The sequence below is a fragment of the Plecotus auritus genome (assembly GCF_963455305.1).
Source record: "Plecotus auritus genome assembly, chromosome: 7".
In the NCBI taxonomy this organism is placed as follows: domain Eukaryota; kingdom Metazoa; phylum Chordata; class Mammalia; order Chiroptera; family Vespertilionidae; genus Plecotus; species Plecotus auritus.
The window spans coordinates 116,108,848-116,129,219 of NC_137774.1; the positions used below are offsets into that span (position 1 = coordinate 116,108,848).

Below are 20,372 nucleotides of genomic sequence, written 5' to 3' on the forward strand. Positions count from 1 at the left end.
GACACATCGATTGGTGCCTCCCACAGGCTCCCCAACTGGGGCCAGAGATCAAGCCTGCAACCGAGGTATGTGAGTGTCAACCTTCAGTCTGAGGGTTGACATTCTAACCACTGAACCATACTGTGTAGGACAGCCTCCTGCTTTCTTGAGCTATGCTTTCTCACCACCGCTATACAACATACTCTTCCCAAGACCAGACTCAATGATGCACTTTGTACTCTATGTAGTACACACCTCAGTAACAACATAAATACTTTAACTCACAGATTTTTCCCACTGGATTGGAGAACTGCAGCAGTATTTGGATCGATGACAAGAATAGTGTCTTCTTCAATTGGCCCAAGTCCTCTTTGCTGGTAAACAAACTTGCTGTCAAAAGAGCTTTAAAAAAGCATTAGAATAATAAATAAATAAACCAAGTCAATGAACTTGAGAATGCAGACTATTTACTTGAGATTCTAAATACAGAGCAAAAAGAAGAGCTCAGATGTATCTGACTTCACTCTGCCCTGGACGGTTCAGCACCCTGGATTATACACACAGTAGCAGCCTGCAGAACTGTGCCGCTCAGAATGGCCATGGGAGCTGCTGGAGATGCAAGGTCTCAGGTCCCAGTGAATCTGAACCTGCAGCTTCACACTATCCCCATGTGACTCATAGGCATGAGAGTTTGAGGAACACTACCTATAACTCTTAAAGTAACAAATAAAAGGTCCTCAAAATATTTTCATAGTTATTTTCTTTCAAATTACAAAAGAAAGCATAACTTACTTTAATTTTCTCTGTGATGATAAAGAAAGTATAAATGATAGCAGGAAGGGTAGTGATAAAAAATAGGTTGCTATTGTACTAGCCACAGATACAACATACAAATCACATGAAAAAAATCTGAATGACATTAAATATTTATGGAGACATATTTGTATTTTGGAAAACCAACAGAATAGACTGCTCAAATCTGCATACAGCTGTTGATTAGTTGGTTGGTATTTTTATGGAACTTATGTAGAGTCCCAGTAGAACAAAAATTTCAAAATATAATCTGCTGCCATTAATAATATACATCACAGGTGTTTCTAGGAGAAACCAAGATGGCGGCATAGGTAAGCACCTAAACTGCTGCCTCGCACAACAATTTCAAAACTACAACTAAAAGACAGAACGGACACCATCCAGAACCACAGGAAAGCTGGCTGAGTGAAAATTCTACAACTAGAAGGAAAGAGAAAAGCTCACAGAGAATTGGAGGTACGGCAAAGGGTCTTTGTGCGCGCAGAGAGGAAAGGTGGCTGAGAGGCTGGCTGACTTTCTCTGGCGGAAGGGGGAAGGAAGCCCCCGACCGCACTGAACCCCAGTTCTGACTGCACTGAACCCCAGTCCCGGGCGAAACCCCATGGACCAAGGCTCATACAGGGGGCGTCTGGACTTTCAGGTAGAGAGAAAGGCACCCGGAGACTCTGAGACCCGGGGGAGCCCCGGCCGGCAGGGGTCTGGAGGCGCACGCCAGTGTGCACAAAGGCTGTGGAGGTTGCCACAGGCTTTCCCTAGCAGAAGGGAGTTGGAAGCTTCTGACTGCACTGAGCCCCAGTTCTGACTGCACTGAACCCCAGTTCCAGGCGAGCCCTGGGGACCCACGCTCTTGTGGGGGGAATCTGGACTCTCGGGCGGAGACTCGGGAGCCGGGGAAGGCAGAGGTCTGCAGGCGCATGTGCGTGCAAGGGCAAGGCTGATGGGAAGCCAAGACTGTCTGCTCCACCCTGAGACTCCACCCCATCCAAGCTGAGCACAGAGGCTATTGCAATTTGACAAGTCTAATCCTATAAGGCTGTCTCCAGCACCGAACTTCTCCCAGCGTAGACATAGCTGATCCTTACAGCCAACTGGCCTGGAGGTCAATTCCTCCCAGTGATACCAACAACAATCAAGATTTAACTACAACAAGGCTGTACACACAGTCCACAAAGGGGTGCACCAAGAGTGTCCACCTCAGGTTAACTGGGGAGGCCGACCAACTGGGCCATATAGGAAACCTAGCACACAAATCTACCCTACCAACTCAGGGAAGCAGTGAAAATGCGACATCAAAGAAACAAATCACAAACGAAAGAAATGGAGGAAAACAAATGACTGGATATAGAATTCAAAACCACGGTTATAAGGCTTTTCAAGAATATTCTAGAAAAGGCCGATAAATATAACGAGACCCTCGAAGATATGAAAAAGGACCAACTAGAAATTAAACATACACTTACTGAAATAAAAAATATTATACAGAGACCCAACAACAGACTAGAGCAGCCTTGGGCAAACTATGGCCCGCAGGCCGGATCCGGCTGTTCTATCCGGTTCTCTTGCTCTCCCCTCCGCTCCTTTACTTTGAATTTATATTAGTTCACACAAACACTCCATCTATGCTTTTGTTCCGGCCCTCTAGTCCAGTTTAAGAACCCATTGTGGCCCTTGAGTCAAAAAGTTTGCCCACCCCTGGACTAGAGGAACACAAGAATCAAGTCAAAGAATTGAAATACAAAGAAGCAAAAAACACTCAACCGAAAAAGCAAAAAGCAAAAAAAAAAAAATCCAAAAAGTTGAAGATAGTGTAAGAAGACTCTGGGACAACTTCAAGCGTACCAACGTCCGAATTATGGGGGTGTCAGAAAAAGAGAGAGAGCAATATACTGAAAACCTATTTGAAGAAATAATGACTGAAAACTTCCCCCACCTGGTGAAAGAAATAGACTTACAAGTCCAGGAAGCACACAGAACCCCAAACAAAAGGAATCCAAAGAGGACCACACCAAGACACATCATAATTAAAATGCCAAGAGCAAAAGACAAAGAGAGAATATTAAAAGCAGCAAGAGAAAAACAGTTAATTACCTACAAGGGAGCACCCATACCACTGTCAGCTGATTTCTCAACAGAAACTATGCAGGCCAGACAAGAGTGGCAAGAAATTTTCAAAGTGATGAATAGCAAGAACCTACAACCAAGATTACTCTACCCAGCAAAGCTATCATTCAGAATTGAAGGGCAGATAAAGAGCTTCACAGATAAGAAAAAGCTAAAGGAGTTCATCACCACCAAACCAGTATTATATGAAATGCTGAAAGGTATTCTTAAAGAAGAGGAAGAAGAAAAAAGTAAAGATAAAAATTATGAACAACAAATACATATCTATCAACAAGTGAATCTAACAATCAAGTGAATTAAAAACCTGAGGATCAGAATAATCTGGTGAATATAATAGAATCAGGGGCATAGAAAGGGAGTGGACTGATAATTCTCAGGGGGAAAGGGGTATGGGGGGGTTCAGGAAGAGACTGGACAAAAATCATACACCTATGGATGAGGACAGTGCGGGGGAGGTAAGGGCAGAAGGTGGGGTGGAAACCAGGTGGAGGGGAGCTATGGGGGGAAAAAGGAGAAACAATTGTAATAATCTGAATAAAGATTTATTTAAAAAAAAAGAATATACATCACACAATTATGTGAGTGTTTTGACTGTTATAGTCTTTTGGGTATATTTTTCCTGAAAGATAACTATAAATCCCTGAGGTAGTTCTTATTAATGACCCATTCAATTGAGTACGAAATATTGATTCAGCTTTGTCAACCTAAAACTGAAGTAATACTGGTTACATATGACATTATGTGTAGCTAAAACCACACAACAATATGTAGAAAAAATATACATAGGTTTATGAAGTGGAAGTGACATCACTAACAGAGCAGATTTTATAAGATATTCATGGGATCATTATTAAATTGAAACGTGACATTTTATTCGTAGTGCACAAGGTGTTATTAAATCAGGAAAGTCTGGTAAAGGGCAAACATGAACTCTCTCTCTTTTACTACTGTGAGATACCAAAGAGTTTATGCAATATCTGAAAGTATTTTCAGTATGAATTTTTATACTAAAGACATCATAACTAATTTTCTATAAAACAAAGGTACCAGGTTTAGTTATCAATGATATTTTCTTCCCAACTTGACCATGAGATTAGATAACATCAGTAACATCAGTTTAGCATATCTGAGACTCACAGTATGCTGTAAGTTTCACATTCATGTGTAATAGGATGAAGTCTCTTCATTTATTGTCTCTTATAGTGAAAGTCTTATATTCTTCATTATTTAGAAATATTCCAGTGCTTTGCAATGGTACAATGGCAATCTAAATTATGTGAGAATTATGCTTTCCCTGACTGTAGGAAGTTAAAAATCTGGTTTCCCTTTTTCTTAAATGGAAATTTTAAGATAATTGTAGACTCACATGCAGTTGTAAGAAATAATACAGAGTGATTCCTTGTACATTTTACCCAGTTTTCCCAAGAGTAGCATTTTGTACAACTATAGTACAATATCATAACCATGATACTGATACTGATAAAATCCACTGGTTATATTTAGATTTCCCTCTTATATTTCCTATTTTTTTTTAAATTCTTGCAGTTATTTGCTTGGGCATGGAATATACCAGTATATTACTAGTCCCCACATAGGAGTTAGTAATATGGAAAGTTGCCATATCTTCATAATTCTGACAAAGTGCTATCACTGCACGTGTAGACAGTGATCTGACCCACTGCTGGCTGGTAGTAATAGTGCAGTCCAATTGTATATCCCGATAAACCGGGAGCGGATCAGACATCAGCATGCCTAATGTCACCTCTTATTTGTAAAATGACAAACTGAACAAGAAGCCTGATATTTTTACTTGTTCGTGATTTCCTCAAGAAATGGGTTGCAATAATTCTGGAAGATAACTGCCCCTTTGGCTTGTCTTGTCATCCACTTAAATATTCACCATCAGTCCTAAATCTCTGGTCCTAAGGTCCTACTATTTTAGGAAATGACATTCGTACAACTTATAGATCAAGAGAAAGTACAAAGGAGACCCCCTCCCGCAGGAATAGATATTGAACTCTAACTTAAAATTATTTTTATAGCTCCAGCTTATTTCTCCAGTACTCAAATATTTCAAATTGTAAACTTTAACTCAATGGAAGCCATATCTCTCAGAGTCAAGAACCTGAAATGTTGAACTTGGCTTCCAAAAAAACCAAGCGATGGTAAGGAAGAAATATAAACAACCCAGACCCACATCCTATGTCAGTCAGATGGAATGAAACTGTTGTAGCTGATAAATAGGCAGGGGAAAACATCCTTTATCAATGGTACTGTTCCGTTCTGCCCATAAATATAGGAAAAAAAATGTATCAAGTCATTTATGCTTTGCTGTCATAAACACAATTTGTGTGTGGGCATCTCTACTCATAATCAAGAAATGTCAAATTTCTAGTGGTGGTAATATATAGTAGCTAACTCATATGAGGATCATCCCCTTTCATTTTATTATTCACTTGTTGGTGGTGTTATAGTAAATTGTGAAATAGCAAATGAAGGAACCAAGAAAAAAAATAAGTAACAAAACTAAATAAGCTACCGAATAAATAAATCAGGTATTTTTAATAAAAGTTGGATACACAGAAAATATCAGATCTCTGAGTTTATCAAGGTATCTTTCTCAGTAGCATATTACAATGTAACAACAATTTAGTTTGTGTGCTCTTTTAGAACTCTTGGTTACCACAAATTACCCTCCTGTCATTAGTGTGTACAGAGGGCATTTTATGTGATGCTTTGGACTAGCCACTTTTCCTACAGTATACAGCCTTATGATTATTATTCATGGTATTACTATCATTCTGCTATATCCATTAAGGATCTCAGTGATTAGACAAGTTCTTGAATTTACTGTTTAGAGAATCTGTTCACTTAAAGACCATCTCTCAAAACAGAGAAAAAATGCAAAGTAAATATGACAAAACAAAAACCAAAGATGACATTCTACTTATATTAGCATCATTTAAATATAAACAACCTACTTCAGAAACGTAAAAAGCAAATAATAAAATTCTAGAATTCTTAAGAAGATTACAGCTTTAAAGAAATTAACCACAAAACAACAGGCCTGACCGTTACATTAGAAGTCTTTTGTGATACCCTTTAACAGATGGCCATATGTTTAAACTGGAACATTCAGTCACTCAGATGATTGGTGGGCCAGTCCTAATCCCTTCACTTGGGATGCTAGGAGCTCCATGTAACTACCAGCTGGCCCCTGGTAGCTACACAGAGCAAGTAAGAAAGGAACTTGATATTTCTTTAAATGAGAAAAATCCATCTCTCTCTCTCTCTCTCTCTCTCTCTCTCTCTCTCTCTCTCTCTCTCACACACACACACACACACACACACTCACACACACTGCCAAATAAACTAGTTTATAAACTCTTGTAATTCATAGAAAGGTAACCCTTGAATAGCTCACAAATGGATGTCAAACTACAGAGCTGGCTACACGGTTGCTATAGCAAAGTGCTTATTTGCTGTTCTAAAGCAGCTAGCCTGGGTTATATGTTCAGGAGAAGTCTTTATTTCAACCACATTTAACTTTTTACAGAATATAATAATACCCTGCACATTTCACCGTGCCCGGAGAGCTGCTGATCTTTGTTTGCTTCTTAAGAAAAAGCACTCAGCTGAAAAGACTGAACTGTGGCCTGTGGGCCGGAATTCATCAGTTTTTTATTTTTAGCAGTTTGAATGCCCCACTAATGATTTTGCACATTAGCAGCTAATCAAACAGTTTAGATAAGGCCGAGAAGAAATGCTCTGCTGTGGTCATACAGAGAAAGAACTAGAGTAAGGAGAAAATAAACTTCTGTGCCATCAATCCAAATTAAGGGAAACAAAATAAATAATAGCAACTGAAGAGAGAAATAAAATATAATGTTGTAATTATATAAATTAAGAAGCTGGAGAAAGAGCCATAGATTTTCAAGTGAGAATTTAAATGGAAATGTACCCTCAATGTTAGGAAAGCAAAGACATAGCATACAAAGGCTAGAGGTTTTAAATGGAGTATAATTTGATACTATGTTAAAAACACTTCTGAATATATACACATTGCAAAAAGTCCCTGTGAGGAGAGAATGTGGGCAGAGAAAGAAACCAGCATGACTATTCGGTGGGCTGATGGAGTTAGCACGAGAGATGTCACAGACAGGAATGAAAAAAACAAAGGACGAGGTATCATGGTACTGGGCTCTGGTCAGTTAGGGCGGGCACTTGGGGATGAGTCACTTAGCACTGGTTTTGTTACTCAACAGAATAAGGCGCCTATTAAAGGCCCTATTTTTTGAACTAGGGAACTTGAGAGTTAGCGAGTTCAAATGTCTTGATGCAGGTCTCAAGGCTAGGAAATGATAACCAAGATTCAAACCCAGGTCTCCTGTCTTTAAAAAAGAAAAAAAGTGGTCTTCTCTTACTGGGAATGTACTCTATTAAATTTAATGTAAATGTGGGAGACACGGAAGAAGTTACCTAACCAAGAAGAATGAGAGGAAGGGGTGTGAAACCGGAAGAAAGTAGCTAGAGGAAAATGGGAAATGGCAATCTTCGAGAGAAGGGTAGGAAATGGAAACGTTGTTGTAGATTCCTTACAATTTTCTCTCAGATAGTAAGGTACTAAGGTACCCTCAGTCACTTTGAGTTCTGTTTTCCAGGCACAATTAATTCTTAAGGTATGAAAGAATTTGCAGATGTAGATGCAGAACCTCAAGCTGATATCTTAAATGAGACACCAGAAAACTAGTGAGGCAAATCTTGAACTGAGTTTCCTGCAAGTTAGGAAGCAGATAGATTTCTGAAATAATTGATCTTGCCAAAATTCTATAAAGCATTGATGAAGAGAAGGACTGTGAGCTATCTGTGGGGCAAGTGGAAGAAGATTCCCAGAAGACTACATCTCTAAGAACATTTGTTTAACCAACCATTTGACTATTCAAATTTTATAAACATTTATGAAGATATGGCAGGCACGCTCATCCAGCAGATCTAATACAAACAAGGCTGGGAGGGATAGCACACTCTCTGGTTAATTAAGAATAAAATGATATCTGAAAACTGAAGCAATGCTAAATCTACTGAAGTGAAATGTAATTGGAATAAAGTCTTGCATTTAAAAAATACTCTATGAGTATAAATTTCCAGTAAAAACTTGAGCACAGTTTATAAAATATATTTGGAGATTTTAGCATGTTACAAGTTCAACACAAGGCAACAAGGTGGTGATATTCTTGCTGAAGAAAAGTGAATACAATCGTCTTATACTAATAGATGCCTAGAATACACATCAAGGAAAGTAACTGTATTGCTGAGCAGATACTACATGAGGTGTTATGGCCACTTATCAACCAAACCCTTTAAAAGGCTGGGAAACCAGAGGACTTTCAGATGAAAGTATCATGTCAGCATCAAGACTGGGTGAGGGCCTGGGGGTATTTAGTCTGCAGAAGACAAGGCTGTCTTCAAATAGGCAAATAACTGCCCTGGGTAAATGGGAGTAAATTTATCTGCATCAAGCTGTCATGAGGTGGAGTTAGAGACTCAGATTTGAGATTAATATAATGAAGACCTTTATGACATCTGGATGAGTCCCATAATTGAAGAGTAAGTCTCATCTCTAGGGAATTTCTTGGCACTGAAATAATTCTAGCACTGGCTGACTGTAGATGATTTTGTAAAGAGATGTCTGCATTAGCCAGGGAGCTGGAGATGAGCTATTCATGGTATTACTACAATTCTGGTGGATATGTGCCATTCTGGGTGCTCAATGTCTAGTGCATTATTTTGTGCTAACGAAACCTCATTTTTCCTTTAGTTGGCCCAATATTTTGAACTTCTCTCTCAGCCCATTATTTTTTGATGATGTCAACTCTACTCTCACATTCCAGGAATAGAACAACAACAACAACAACAACAAAAACTGAGGCTAAGCCAAAGAGTGGATTTCATTCCTCTGCCCACAAAGACTGGTTCAGGGATGGGGGAGACATGGCCTCAGTCAGACTGAAGAATGCTAAAAGACTCAATTTAAGAATTTTTCTATTGAGTTATCAGGGACATAAACTATATCTTCGCTGTAACTAGTATGATAATGGATTCTCAGGGCCTAAGAAAAGAGCCAATTAGGAGAAAGTGTGTTAAAAAACGGATCCCATTGATACTGTTTGGGCCATCATACCCTTGAAGTTTTCATTTATGCAAACTAACAAATTTCTTCTTTTCCTAAGCTACTGTGTGTTGGGTGTTCTCTCTTACTGGTAAAAGAAAGACTTGCAAAGTGATACAACTCTTGAGATCTCTTTCAACTCCATGTGAAGAAATAATAAAAGATATAAAGGAAGCAACTTTTAACACCTAAAAATTAGGGGTAAAACACATGGTTAGGTTTAGTTGGTATGTGATGTGAGTCCTGCACAGTAGAACTTTGACCACAGCTGGATAAATAAAAGAAAGGCCAAGAGGTGAGTCTTTGACAGTGGGGGTGATTTTAAGACAGAAACCCAGGAACAGCTGTTACTGAGCCAGGAGCTACCCAGCTCCTACTGGGAAGCATTTAAACATTAAAGAGCTCTAGCTGCCATGTTGCCCTAACACCAGGGTAGACAAGAGGATCTTTAAAATTTCATTACACCCTGCTGGTAATAGGTATTTCCTATTTTAGCTGGAAGAAGCTGCTTAAAGTAGCCATATTGAAGTAAGAGACAGAGAGGAAGGAAAATAGAAATCAAATTGAGAAAGGGAGTGACAATCATCTTTCAGGATGTTAACTGGTTTATTATTATTATTACTAGATGCTCAGTGCACAAAATTCGTGCACTGGTAGGGTCCCTAGCGGCTGGCAGCAGCCACCGGGAACTCCTTCCCTTTCCTTGGCCGGTCCCCCCACTCCCCCCCCCCCCCCCCCCCCGTCAAACTCCCGGAAGAACTCCCGCTTGAGGGGATAATTTGCATATTATGCTTTTATTATATAGGATTTTGGTTGCTATGCTTATTCAGCATGGTTAAGTAGAAGAGTAAGAGCTGATCAGGGATATTGGGTAAAAATGAAGAATAATAGTACACACAGATGGTGTGATGATGTCAAAGGAGCTTTGGGTAACAAGTATAATTAGAGATTATTATTAACTCCAAGCATTGTCTGATACTTAAAGAATAACCTTCTAAAAACTGGGGGACAGAGAGTGTATAGAGTACTTAGCTTTGGGTTAAAGCAAGCCTTGGCCTTATGGAACCTACAATTTTGTGAACATGAGGAATGTCAGGATAGAAAAGACTACAAGAAAAATTAATGTAGGATTTATCACTACTCTGTCCAAGCAGTGGTAGCAATAAGAATGCAATTTCCACACCATCTTAAATTTCCATTGTCTCTCACCAGCCCATCATAAATCCTACAGGAAAGTGCTTTTTTCTTTGTACAGTTCTTGGATACTTAACAAGGGAGAAGAAAAACTATGTACTCCATTTTATTTTATATAATGTAACTTGTGTATGCAGGATGGGTGATCATGTGTGACTGTTCAAAGAACAGAACTCACAAATCCGAATCTATTTTTCTAAAAAAAGAACATAACAATGAACAGAGCAATCCACTTCTAATTCCCCTCATGAATGATAAAGCAGACAGTTGTTGAAAGCAGAGAGCTGAGAGCTGGGAGAGCATTTCCTCACAAGCACGACTGCAAAGGGTGCTAGAGGCCAACTGGCACTACAGGAGAGGCGGAAGGAACGAGGGATAACAAGAATTCTCACACCTGAAAGACAGAGATGAAGAAGAAAGGAGAAACAGAGATGTAACGAATTGAACCAGCACATCTGCTCTGAAGAAGTCTTGCGTTTTAAACACCACCACTTTGTTGGTGCCATGTATGAGGGTAAAGACACCAGGGCCTTGGCAATGATACTGGAATCTCTTTACACATGACACTGGGTATCCAGATGAAACCTAGATGCCAAGAAAAAGCAGTTTTTCAGTTAGAACCATATGTCACAGAAAATGTTCTTATGTGGTTCTTGTTACAGAGTCTCGTGTCATCTCTGGCCCAGAGCTGCCTTTTACCAACTCCCTTTTTCTAATAAGCTAGTCCAGCCTCTGCTGTTTACTTGGAATAAATATAACATTAAAAGGGAAAATTGGGCTTTGTCCAACTCAACTTTAGCCAGCTGAGACAGCATCAATGGGAGGAAATGATGCCGCAATTTTCTTCTCTGATAAAATGAGGCTAGAAATCCATGAAGAAAACTTGGCAATATTCATTAAAATGAAGAATATGCTACAATGAATAGTAATAGTTTGCCTTTAAAAGCACTTGTTAAAATACCACTAGATGTTCAATAATGACTAAGACGATGTATGAGAGATGCATGAATAGGAATATTGAGTTCGATTGTTTCCTTTGAACTCTGAAGTGATCTCTTTCTCCAATCCCATTTTCAAGTGTGACAACTGGAAAGGACAATTAAACAGGAACAAAGCGACCAATCTACTCTGAAATGATGATTGCATTCCACCTTCAACTGCACAAAGAAAGCTTTCGACATGTGTCTGTGACACAGCAGGTTTAGCATGAGTGTAATCAACATCTCTGAAAACGAGGGAAAAGAACCATCAAAGTACACATGTGGATCCTCAATGTTCCAGACCCTACAGATGTATTCTTGAAAGGAGAAGACTGATCTACTTAATTGATAAGATATTTAAAAATGTACATTCTTATGTAAATGTGTGATAAAACAAATTAATAAATGGATATTCATTACTCAGGAAATTTAAAATAACCAGCTAAATTTTGGAGCAATCTTTAAAAAAAATTATGTAAATCCTATATAATAAAAGAGTAATATGCAAATTGACCATACCTCTGCTACACCCACAAGCCATGCCCACCAGCCAATCAGGAGCGAGTATGCAAATTAACCCAACCAAGATGGCTGCGGCCACAGAGTGAGCAGGAGGCTTGGGTTTCACTGGCAATGGAGGAAGCCAAGCTTCCTGCACACCCTGGCCGGCCCAGGCCTCCGTTCAAGGCTACAAAGTTTCAATTATAGAAGATAACTAAATCCCAACAAAAATGGCTGTGGTCACGGAGCGAGCAGGAGGCTTGGGTTTCCCCGGCGATGGAGGAAGCTAAGTTCTTGGCCTGTCCTGGCCTCTGCTGAAGGCTAAAAAGTTTCAATTATAGAAGATAAATAAACCCCAGATACCAGGGCCTCCGCTTGAGTTGCCGGGGGGCATGGCCAGCCTGCAAACCACCACAGGCCCCTTGCCCAGGCTGACGCACGCCTCAAGGGAACCCCCACCCTGAACCAGGACAACCTTCAGGGCAAGCCAGCTGGCCCCCACCCATGCACCACGTCTCTATCCTATCTAATAAAAGAGTAATATGCAAATTGACCATCATTCCAACACGCAAAGATGGCTGCCCCCATGTGGACACAAGATGGCTGCTACAAGATGTCCAGCAGGGGAGGGCAGTTGGGATGGACTAGGCCTGCAAGGGAGGGCAGTTGGGGGCGATCAAACCTGTAGGGGAGGGCAGTTAGGGGTGACCAGGCTGGCAGAGGAGGGAATTTGGGGGCGACCAGGCCTGCAGGGAAGGGCAGTTGCGCGGGACAAGGCCTGCAGGGAGGGCAGTTAGGGGTGACCAGGCCTGCAGGTGAGGGCAGTTAGGGGTGACCAGGCCTGCAGGGGAGGGCAGTTAGGGGCAATCAGGTTGGCAGGGGAGCAGTTAGGCATCAATCAGGCTGGCAGGGGGTGGTTAGGGGGTGATCAGGCTGGCAGGCAGAAGCAGATAGGGGTAATCAGGAAGGCAGGCAGGCGAGAAGTTGGAAGCCAGCAGTCCTGGATTGTGAGAGGGATGCCCGACTGCCCGTTTAGGTCTGATCTCAGTAGGATCGGGCCTAAACGGGCAGTCGGACATCCCTCAAGGGGTCCCAGATTGGAGAGGGTGCAGACTGGGCTGAGGGACACCCTGCCCCCGTGCACACATTTCGTGCACCGGGTCTCTAGTGTGTTTACAACCCTGTAACAGGCAGCATCTCAAAATGGGTACTGATTATTTCTACGCCGGTGGTGGCAAACTGCTCCAGCCACAGTCTCTAGAGGCTACTTGCTATCACTGCCGAGGAGCTGTCTGAGGGAAAGGGCAAGTCCAGTGGCCTTAGAACAGGCTGCACCCAGTATCAGGAAATAACAAAGTGCTGTATTATAGTCAAAGAGTAACTTTTCACACACTTCCTTTGAAGTCTTAGAATTCCTCAGCCAATTTCTTAACTGCTTTCAGGATTATTCTCCTTAGAAATGTGAAAGTAAGCTTAAAGGGAGCAAAACATGGTAGGTAGGCAGAATCACAGATTGTTATTGCCTTCTTTTTATAAACTAGTTGATAAAACCACTACTTTGTTTTAAAATGCACTAGAGTTCCGCTCTGTTACTTGTCATACAATAAAAGAACAAATATATTTTGCTCACACAAATCAAGTTCAAAAAGAACCTTGAACGTTCTCTCAGCACTATTCTTAGTGTCATGAAAAGTGATGCATGCTCTTTTTATTTTCTTTTACTCTTTGAAGGAAAAACATTACTTACTTTCCATCCCAGACATGGTCACCTCTGTGGAAAATCACCAGGTTATTCTTAGGGTCCACAGCCACCCCAGAAACCTGGCCTGGTAACAAGTATACTCCAGGCCAATCCAGTGCCTCTTCTACATGGAAATCTACAGAACAAATTCATACATTTAGTGTAAACAAGAAAGCTGGTACAACCTCATGAAGATTCACATTGGTTATAAAAACTCATGCAGTAACGTCACTCGATGCAAAGAAAAAAATAAATCAAGCCGTGCTCTACATGATATACCACATGCACATGCCAGGTAGCCTCTGGAGCTATGAATCAGGTAAGCGATTGTGAACTGCTCGGGAATTGCATGCTCTCTTGTCCTGTTGATAAGATGCCTATAAAACCTGCTTACCCTTAAATCAGTAAGAACAAATGTGAGAGCACCTTCTTCTTAATAAGATTCTTATTTTAATTAGTATCTTTGGAAAATGTGGCCACATGGATGGCATCATTTTAATATAAAAGCTTTTAAATGTTGTAAATAAATGCCAAACATGGCCAATTAAGCATCCCTCTCTCTCTCAACTCTTGTGTACATTCTGATGTTCAATACACACCAGACCCTACAATAAGCCATCTCTGTACAAGGAACTATATAAGATGCCAATTTCATTTTTTCCTAATTTCAGTGTTCCATGAAAAATGGGAGTGGGGAGACAACCTCTTTCACTGCTTATATTTCACTGCTTCCTAACATAAGACAAAGGAAAAAATCACAGAAACTCTGTGACTGAATGACTTCCAAGCCATTCTTATTTCTGACCAGAATACATTTACAGAGAATAGCTGGGTTCATTTGTGGTAATCCCTTTACAGACATTCGAATAAAGAGGTATGATGTGTGGAGTAGCTACGCTAAGGATATATAGTAACAAAGATGCTATGAAATCTGTTGTATCAGTGTCAATATTTCTTCCCCTCCAAAATGCTTCAACAGAGATGCTGAGAAGTAGAAAAGAAGCAATTCCAGTCTCATTTATCCTCCCCACCCTCTGGAGGATATAGCAACACTGCAAAATCTCAAAGACAGGCATTAAAGACGAGGAAGAAAGGGAGGCACAGGGCTCCCATAATTAGCTTCTGGGAACTTGAGAGGACGCCAGTGTGAGAATAAACACTTTAAAGTAATTCTCTTGACTATAAAAAATAGTACTTTTTCACTTAAAATATTTTACCTTTGCACATTTGTCATTTTTCTTTCAAAAAAATTAACAAAGCATAGCACAATCAATAGGACGTTAGATCAGTTCTGCCTACAAGCTCTGCTGAAGCATCTTTAACAAACATCCCCTAAGTGTACCGTGTAGGTGAGGCATTATGCTAGATTCCGGGAACACACACACACACAAATAAAACCCACCAGAAATAAAACATCGTTTTTGGCCTTAAGGAACTACAAAATGAGAAACAAAAGAAAGCAAACATGTATGGCACAACATAGGGCAGGGAATGTGGGAGAGAGTCTATAAACCTTCCTGGGGCGGGGCTGGGAGAAGGGAGGGTTAAGGTCAGACCTGAGAGGTTTCCCCGAAGAAGAAACATTTGTGCTTGCACTTAAAGGTAAGTGGAGGGTTCATTGAGTATAGAAGTGGGGGAGAGCATTTAGATCAGAAAGATCAAAAGAGAGGATGCTTATAATTGCAGAATGTGTTTCAAGTTCTTTATGTAACAGGGAAAGAATGCTTGTGTACCTCAGGTGGGAATCCGGAAGTAGGAGGCAGATGAACAGAGCCAGAGATCTAGGTTAGACTGGAAAATGTGTTGTAGACAACATGAAGGAATATGGACTTAAAAATGAATTAATCTGCAGTTCTGAGCTGTGGTGTCTTGCTCTGTACTATGATTTATTTTGAGTCGTGCTGCAAATACCTTACCAGTAGCAGTAAAGCACAGAGTTTGGGAATAATTTACTTTTGAAATATCTTAGCGCACATGAGAATGTCATTCTCACTCACGTGTGCTTTGATATGCCCTCTTGAGTTGGGGAAAAGGGGGGCAGAGTTACAGCTGGCATTTCTAAATTTGTAAACAGTTCTGGGCACAGCAGTGGATGTGAACGGGGCTGCTCAGATGAATAGCATTCATCATTTATCACGCTTGTCATAATAGAAAGAAAGGCCACAAATTGCTGCTACAGGCAGTTGGGAGCCGCTGAAGGTTTTTAAGCATGGAGTGACATGATTAAAACCGTGTTTATGAAAGTAAACTATGGAAATAGGGCATAAGCATAATAATTAGAGATGTCTAGATGGATCAACAGATGGATAAATCATTCCCCAAAGAAAATGTTTGAAATTATTTTAAAGGTGCTTGAATTTCAGGTTGTACTTCATTCATTCTCATCTCAGTTATAGCGTGTCTGTTTGGGGGTCATGATTCTGTACTTATTCGCCAGCTCCTGAGGATTCTGGACAGGCTCCAAGAAAACCTCGAACCTCACGTCAATATAAATGTTTAGTTGCTTTAGTCAGATTTTTGAAGCCCAGAACTAAGACAAAACTAGATGGAATTTCTCAAGGGCAGGGATCATGTCTTATTCACTGTTTATTCACCAAGGCTTGCATGGGGCCTAGCCTACTGCAATGGCCTAATAAATGCACGAACCTGAATGCGATGCTGGTCTTTCTTGCTTATTATGTTTTCAACTAGCATTTAAACAGCCTTATAATCTTATAATTAACTTGTACTACCCCTTTTTATCCCTAGCACTACGCTAGAGACATTGTGAAGCGACTCAGTAATAAAGGCTAATTGCGAATTATTTCCATTAAATATGATAAATAAATATTATGGTTCCTGGAACCTTTCTAGTCAGTGGTTCACCAGCTGGTATTGGAAGCGAGGTGCTCATGAAGGTGCAGAGATACTAATTCTGAGAGAAAATATGCAATGTCCAAAATTAGTACATTGTTCTGGGATCAAATGTGATTTTTTTTTATTGTTGTTATCATTCACCTGAGGATTTTTTCCACTGATTTTTTAGAGAGTGGAAGGGAGGGAAAGAGAGAGAGAGAGATGTGAGTGAGACACACTGATTGGTTGCCTCCTGCACATGTCCCAACAGGGGCCAGGTAAGTGCCCTTGACCAGGAATTGAACCTGAGACCCTTCAGTGTCCAAGCCGATGCTCTGCCACTGAGCCATACTGGCCAGGGCTCAAATATGATTTTAATAAAATATTGAAAGTGTTGTGTAAAGAACTTTAACCTAGCTATGAATGATCCCAATGATCATTGACCTTAGATTGATAAGTGCTTGAAAGTCTACAAAAATCATTGACTAATGGGTTGCTAACAAACTATTTTGTCACATATAAGAATCTTTTTAGGTTGGAGATTTTCAAGAAGAAAATTTCAAGTAGAAAACTCAGTGTAAATATGTACACATTTATTTAAAAATATATGCTTTTGGTGAATTTTCAAAACATAAGGTGCCATCTGAGGAAATATGTAAGAGGTCTAACATGGAGCAAATTGGCTCCTTTAGTACTGAGTCACTGATTTGTGCATGGCAAGAATGTTTGTAGAAATTATACTGAATTATATTAAATTTCATTAAAAATATAATTGTACATTTATTAAGATTACCTATCTAAGACCTTGAAATCTTCAGGATATAGGTCTCTGAGTTAACCAGAAATTCTACAATAAAGGAAAACTGTTCTCATCTTTGAACATTAGTTCAGTGTCACCATCTTTTAAATTATTAGGTAAAGGCTATTTGCTTCAAAATTAAATGATCAAGAATCAAGGCAATAATTTACGACCAGTGGTATGTGTATATGGAATTAATACAGATGTTTTCCCAATCCCAGCCCACCTTTACATGAGAATCATAGAAGGCTAGAACATACGGGCTCATCCCAGATAATTTTCTTATTTCATAGAAAAGAAACCGTGGGCTTGGGCCAGACTTTAGGCATCAATGTTAAGGATGGTTATTTTCTATTAATAATAATAATTTCTCTAATGAAGAAAAATCTCAAATCCTTATTGAAGAAATTTTATGATAAAATATATTTGGGTTCTAACTCAAAGTTAACATTAACAATCACAAAGAAGTTAAAATTTTGAGTTCAGACTCCTCTTAGCTTTTATTTAAGAAGTGATTCAGTACATGATTAATTAATTCTGTAGACTTACAGTTTTAATTTGAAAATTAAATACACATTTCTTACACATGACCTTGGGAAGCTATTCCCAACTCCAAGTGTCTGCTGCTCTAAATTCAGATGCCAAAGAATAGGATTATTTCAGAAGAACCCTTGCATTTATTATAAATAAAGGTAAATGTGCAGCCTCATATTCCACCATGAATTTAGAAAGAAGTTACTACTTTCAGAAAAAATTAAACATTACTATTAAAATTGTATCAATAAATCACTAAAAGGATTAATGAATTACACCTTTCCAAGAAAAGATTAATGTTAATGATCAATGCTGCTTTCATATGAAATTATTGAGCATTTAAAAGGTCATTCATTTATCTGTTACATAAGGACTAAAGGAATTAGATAACGTTGAGAAAAAATATAATTTCCAACCCACAACTATGACCTAACCTGAGCATAACTAGGCTCTTCACATTTAAACTTACGGAAAGGATCCTGATGAAATTACTGGAAGACCACAACAAGAACAAAGGGTAGTGGTTGTATTTTCTACACTTGCAAATTCTCATCTAGTGAGGAGAAGATACATTATTTTGGTCAGGGATTGTTATTCATCCGAGGTGCAGGAATAACTATAATTAACTAAAAGCATAGGAAAAATATTTACCTATGTCAAAAAGAAAACAAGAACTAATTATAATGTTTCATTTAATGGGAGTGAAGTGAGGAAGAGAGTTAAGACATAATTAGGGGTTCAAAGGATTAGCAGAATTTATTTTCTTTTTAAATAAGAAAATTAGATCAGCATTTTGCAAATGAGATCATCTTGGTCAATTTGTTTGGATAGTGATTGAGAAAGCATGACGAACAGTAATATACAACTACAGTTATTATGATCATAGATGAGATAATGGGATGATTGGAAAAAGGCAGTCATCTTCTTATCTATCTATCCATTATTATCTTTATTTTATTGTGAGAAGGAGAATAACAAAATGATTAAAAAAACAAGACTTGGAGCAAGTCTGCCTGACTTTAAATCTTGGTTCCTTGAGCTATCTCCTTTCAATGCCTCAGTTTCTTTCTCTCTACATGAATTTAAAAATACCGTTTTTGTTATGAGGATGAAATGAGTTAATGCATCTAAAACACTTAGTTTGGCTCAGAGTAAGGGCTATGTATGTGCTTGTGTTTATTATTCTCTTCCCTTCCAGCGATTAAAAAATCAGCCAAATGAATGCCTCATTTTACTCTAGAAATACTTCAGATTTGAACCTAGAGGTAAGCATATGGCTGAAATATGTTAAAAGGATGGACTCTGAGTTAAGTAAAACTTGACCGCAGAAATTAAATTCAATCTAAGCATATCATAGAATACTTAAAGACTCTGAGTTCTCTTATCTGATGGAAAGCATAACACAAATACAGATGTATTTTTAGATGCATCCAGTGGTGTGTAATATAAGTTGAAACAGGCTTCCATGTGCTAGCAAATAGTAGTGCAATCAAATCTGCCAGAGAGAATAGCTACTGTGGTTTTTAATGCATTGTTCAATGAATCTAGTTTCCAGAAGGCAACTAGAATAAAGACAGCTAACATTTTGTTTTGTTTCTATTCTATTAATGCTGTCTCAATATAGATATCAAACTAATGACGGAAATCAAAATAATGTTAGGAGTAAAAAGGAGTGCATTTGCTTCTCAATTTACCAAGTTGAATATTTTCACACTGTGCATCAAATATCACAGGCAAACATCAAAGCAGATCAATGTAAGTAATCAGAGATTTGAAGAGCCATAAACTCCATTATGATAGAACTCTGTCAAATCATTTTCATAAGTTATCAAATTAGAGTGCCAGATTTTGCAGCTTTCCTACACATTGCAAGGAAATTCTCTCATAAGATGCTGCTTAAGTTAAAGTAATCACTATTTAGTTTTACTGCATTTGTGTTTAAATTTTTGAAATTTTCATCCAACATGACAGTAATGGTAGCAATAATAATCATAATTGTTGTTAACATATTAAAACATTTATTAAATGTTTTCTATGTGCCAGAAACTGTTCAAAGCACTTTCCATGTATTATTTTCTGAGGGACCACAGATAAATGGTGTTGCCAGGATTCAAAGCCAGGCAGTCAGCCTCGAGTCTGAAGTGTTCTATATCATATTACCTCCACGGAGTGGTTTTCAATTTCTTTCTTTTTTTTTTTTTAGGCAAATGGAGAGCTACTTGGGCGTGAGGGTGGGAGGACGTAGTGTGTGCTCCTGTGCATATGTGGCGGGGAGGCTGCGGCTACTACTTCCTGCTTGAGGCATCCTCTATCCATCTACAGTTGGAAAGCCTATCTGGGCTAGCTGAGCCTGTCCAGGAGATTTCTCATACTGCTTCACAATTGTTGGGAGGAGAGTTTTCAGAATAGACTCTGAACCACCAAAGGTCATGAAGACAAGACTTTTAAAAAGGGGGGTTTTGTGATGGCTGCATTCTTAGAGCCACATTGAAGGTACTTAACCATCTTGTTCCCTGGAATGCCAAGGACTTCCTCAGCTCTGCAAAGCTGGAAGATGTCAGTCTATGTTGCTCTTCATGAATCTTGGTGCTCACTGACACTCAACCCATAATGAGGTGGAAAGCTCAACTTTAAAGGCATTTGCCAGGGTATGGAACCAAGTGAAATTCACAGCAATTGGAAGGTCCACAAAATGGTGCTGCCTTT

The 20,372-nt window shown here is 39.2% G+C and overlaps 1 protein-coding gene across 23 annotated transcripts in view; it reads right to left on the reverse strand.

Moving 5' to 3' along the window:
* Positions 1–20,372, reverse strand: part of PAM (peptidylglycine alpha-amidating monooxygenase) — a 290,016-nt gene that overhangs the window by 22,371 nt on the left and 247,273 nt on the right. For all 23 annotated transcript variants that reach the window (XM_080677812.1, XM_080677814.1, XM_080677815.1 and 20 more), the window contains 2 exons: positions 13,505–13,634; positions 265–381 (listed from right to left, as the gene is read on the reverse strand). In XM_080677812.1, coding sequence (XP_080533938.1) covers positions 265–381; positions 13,505–13,634 — 247 coding nt within the window. The remainder of the gene's footprint in view (positions 1–264; positions 382–13,504; positions 13,635–20,372) is intronic.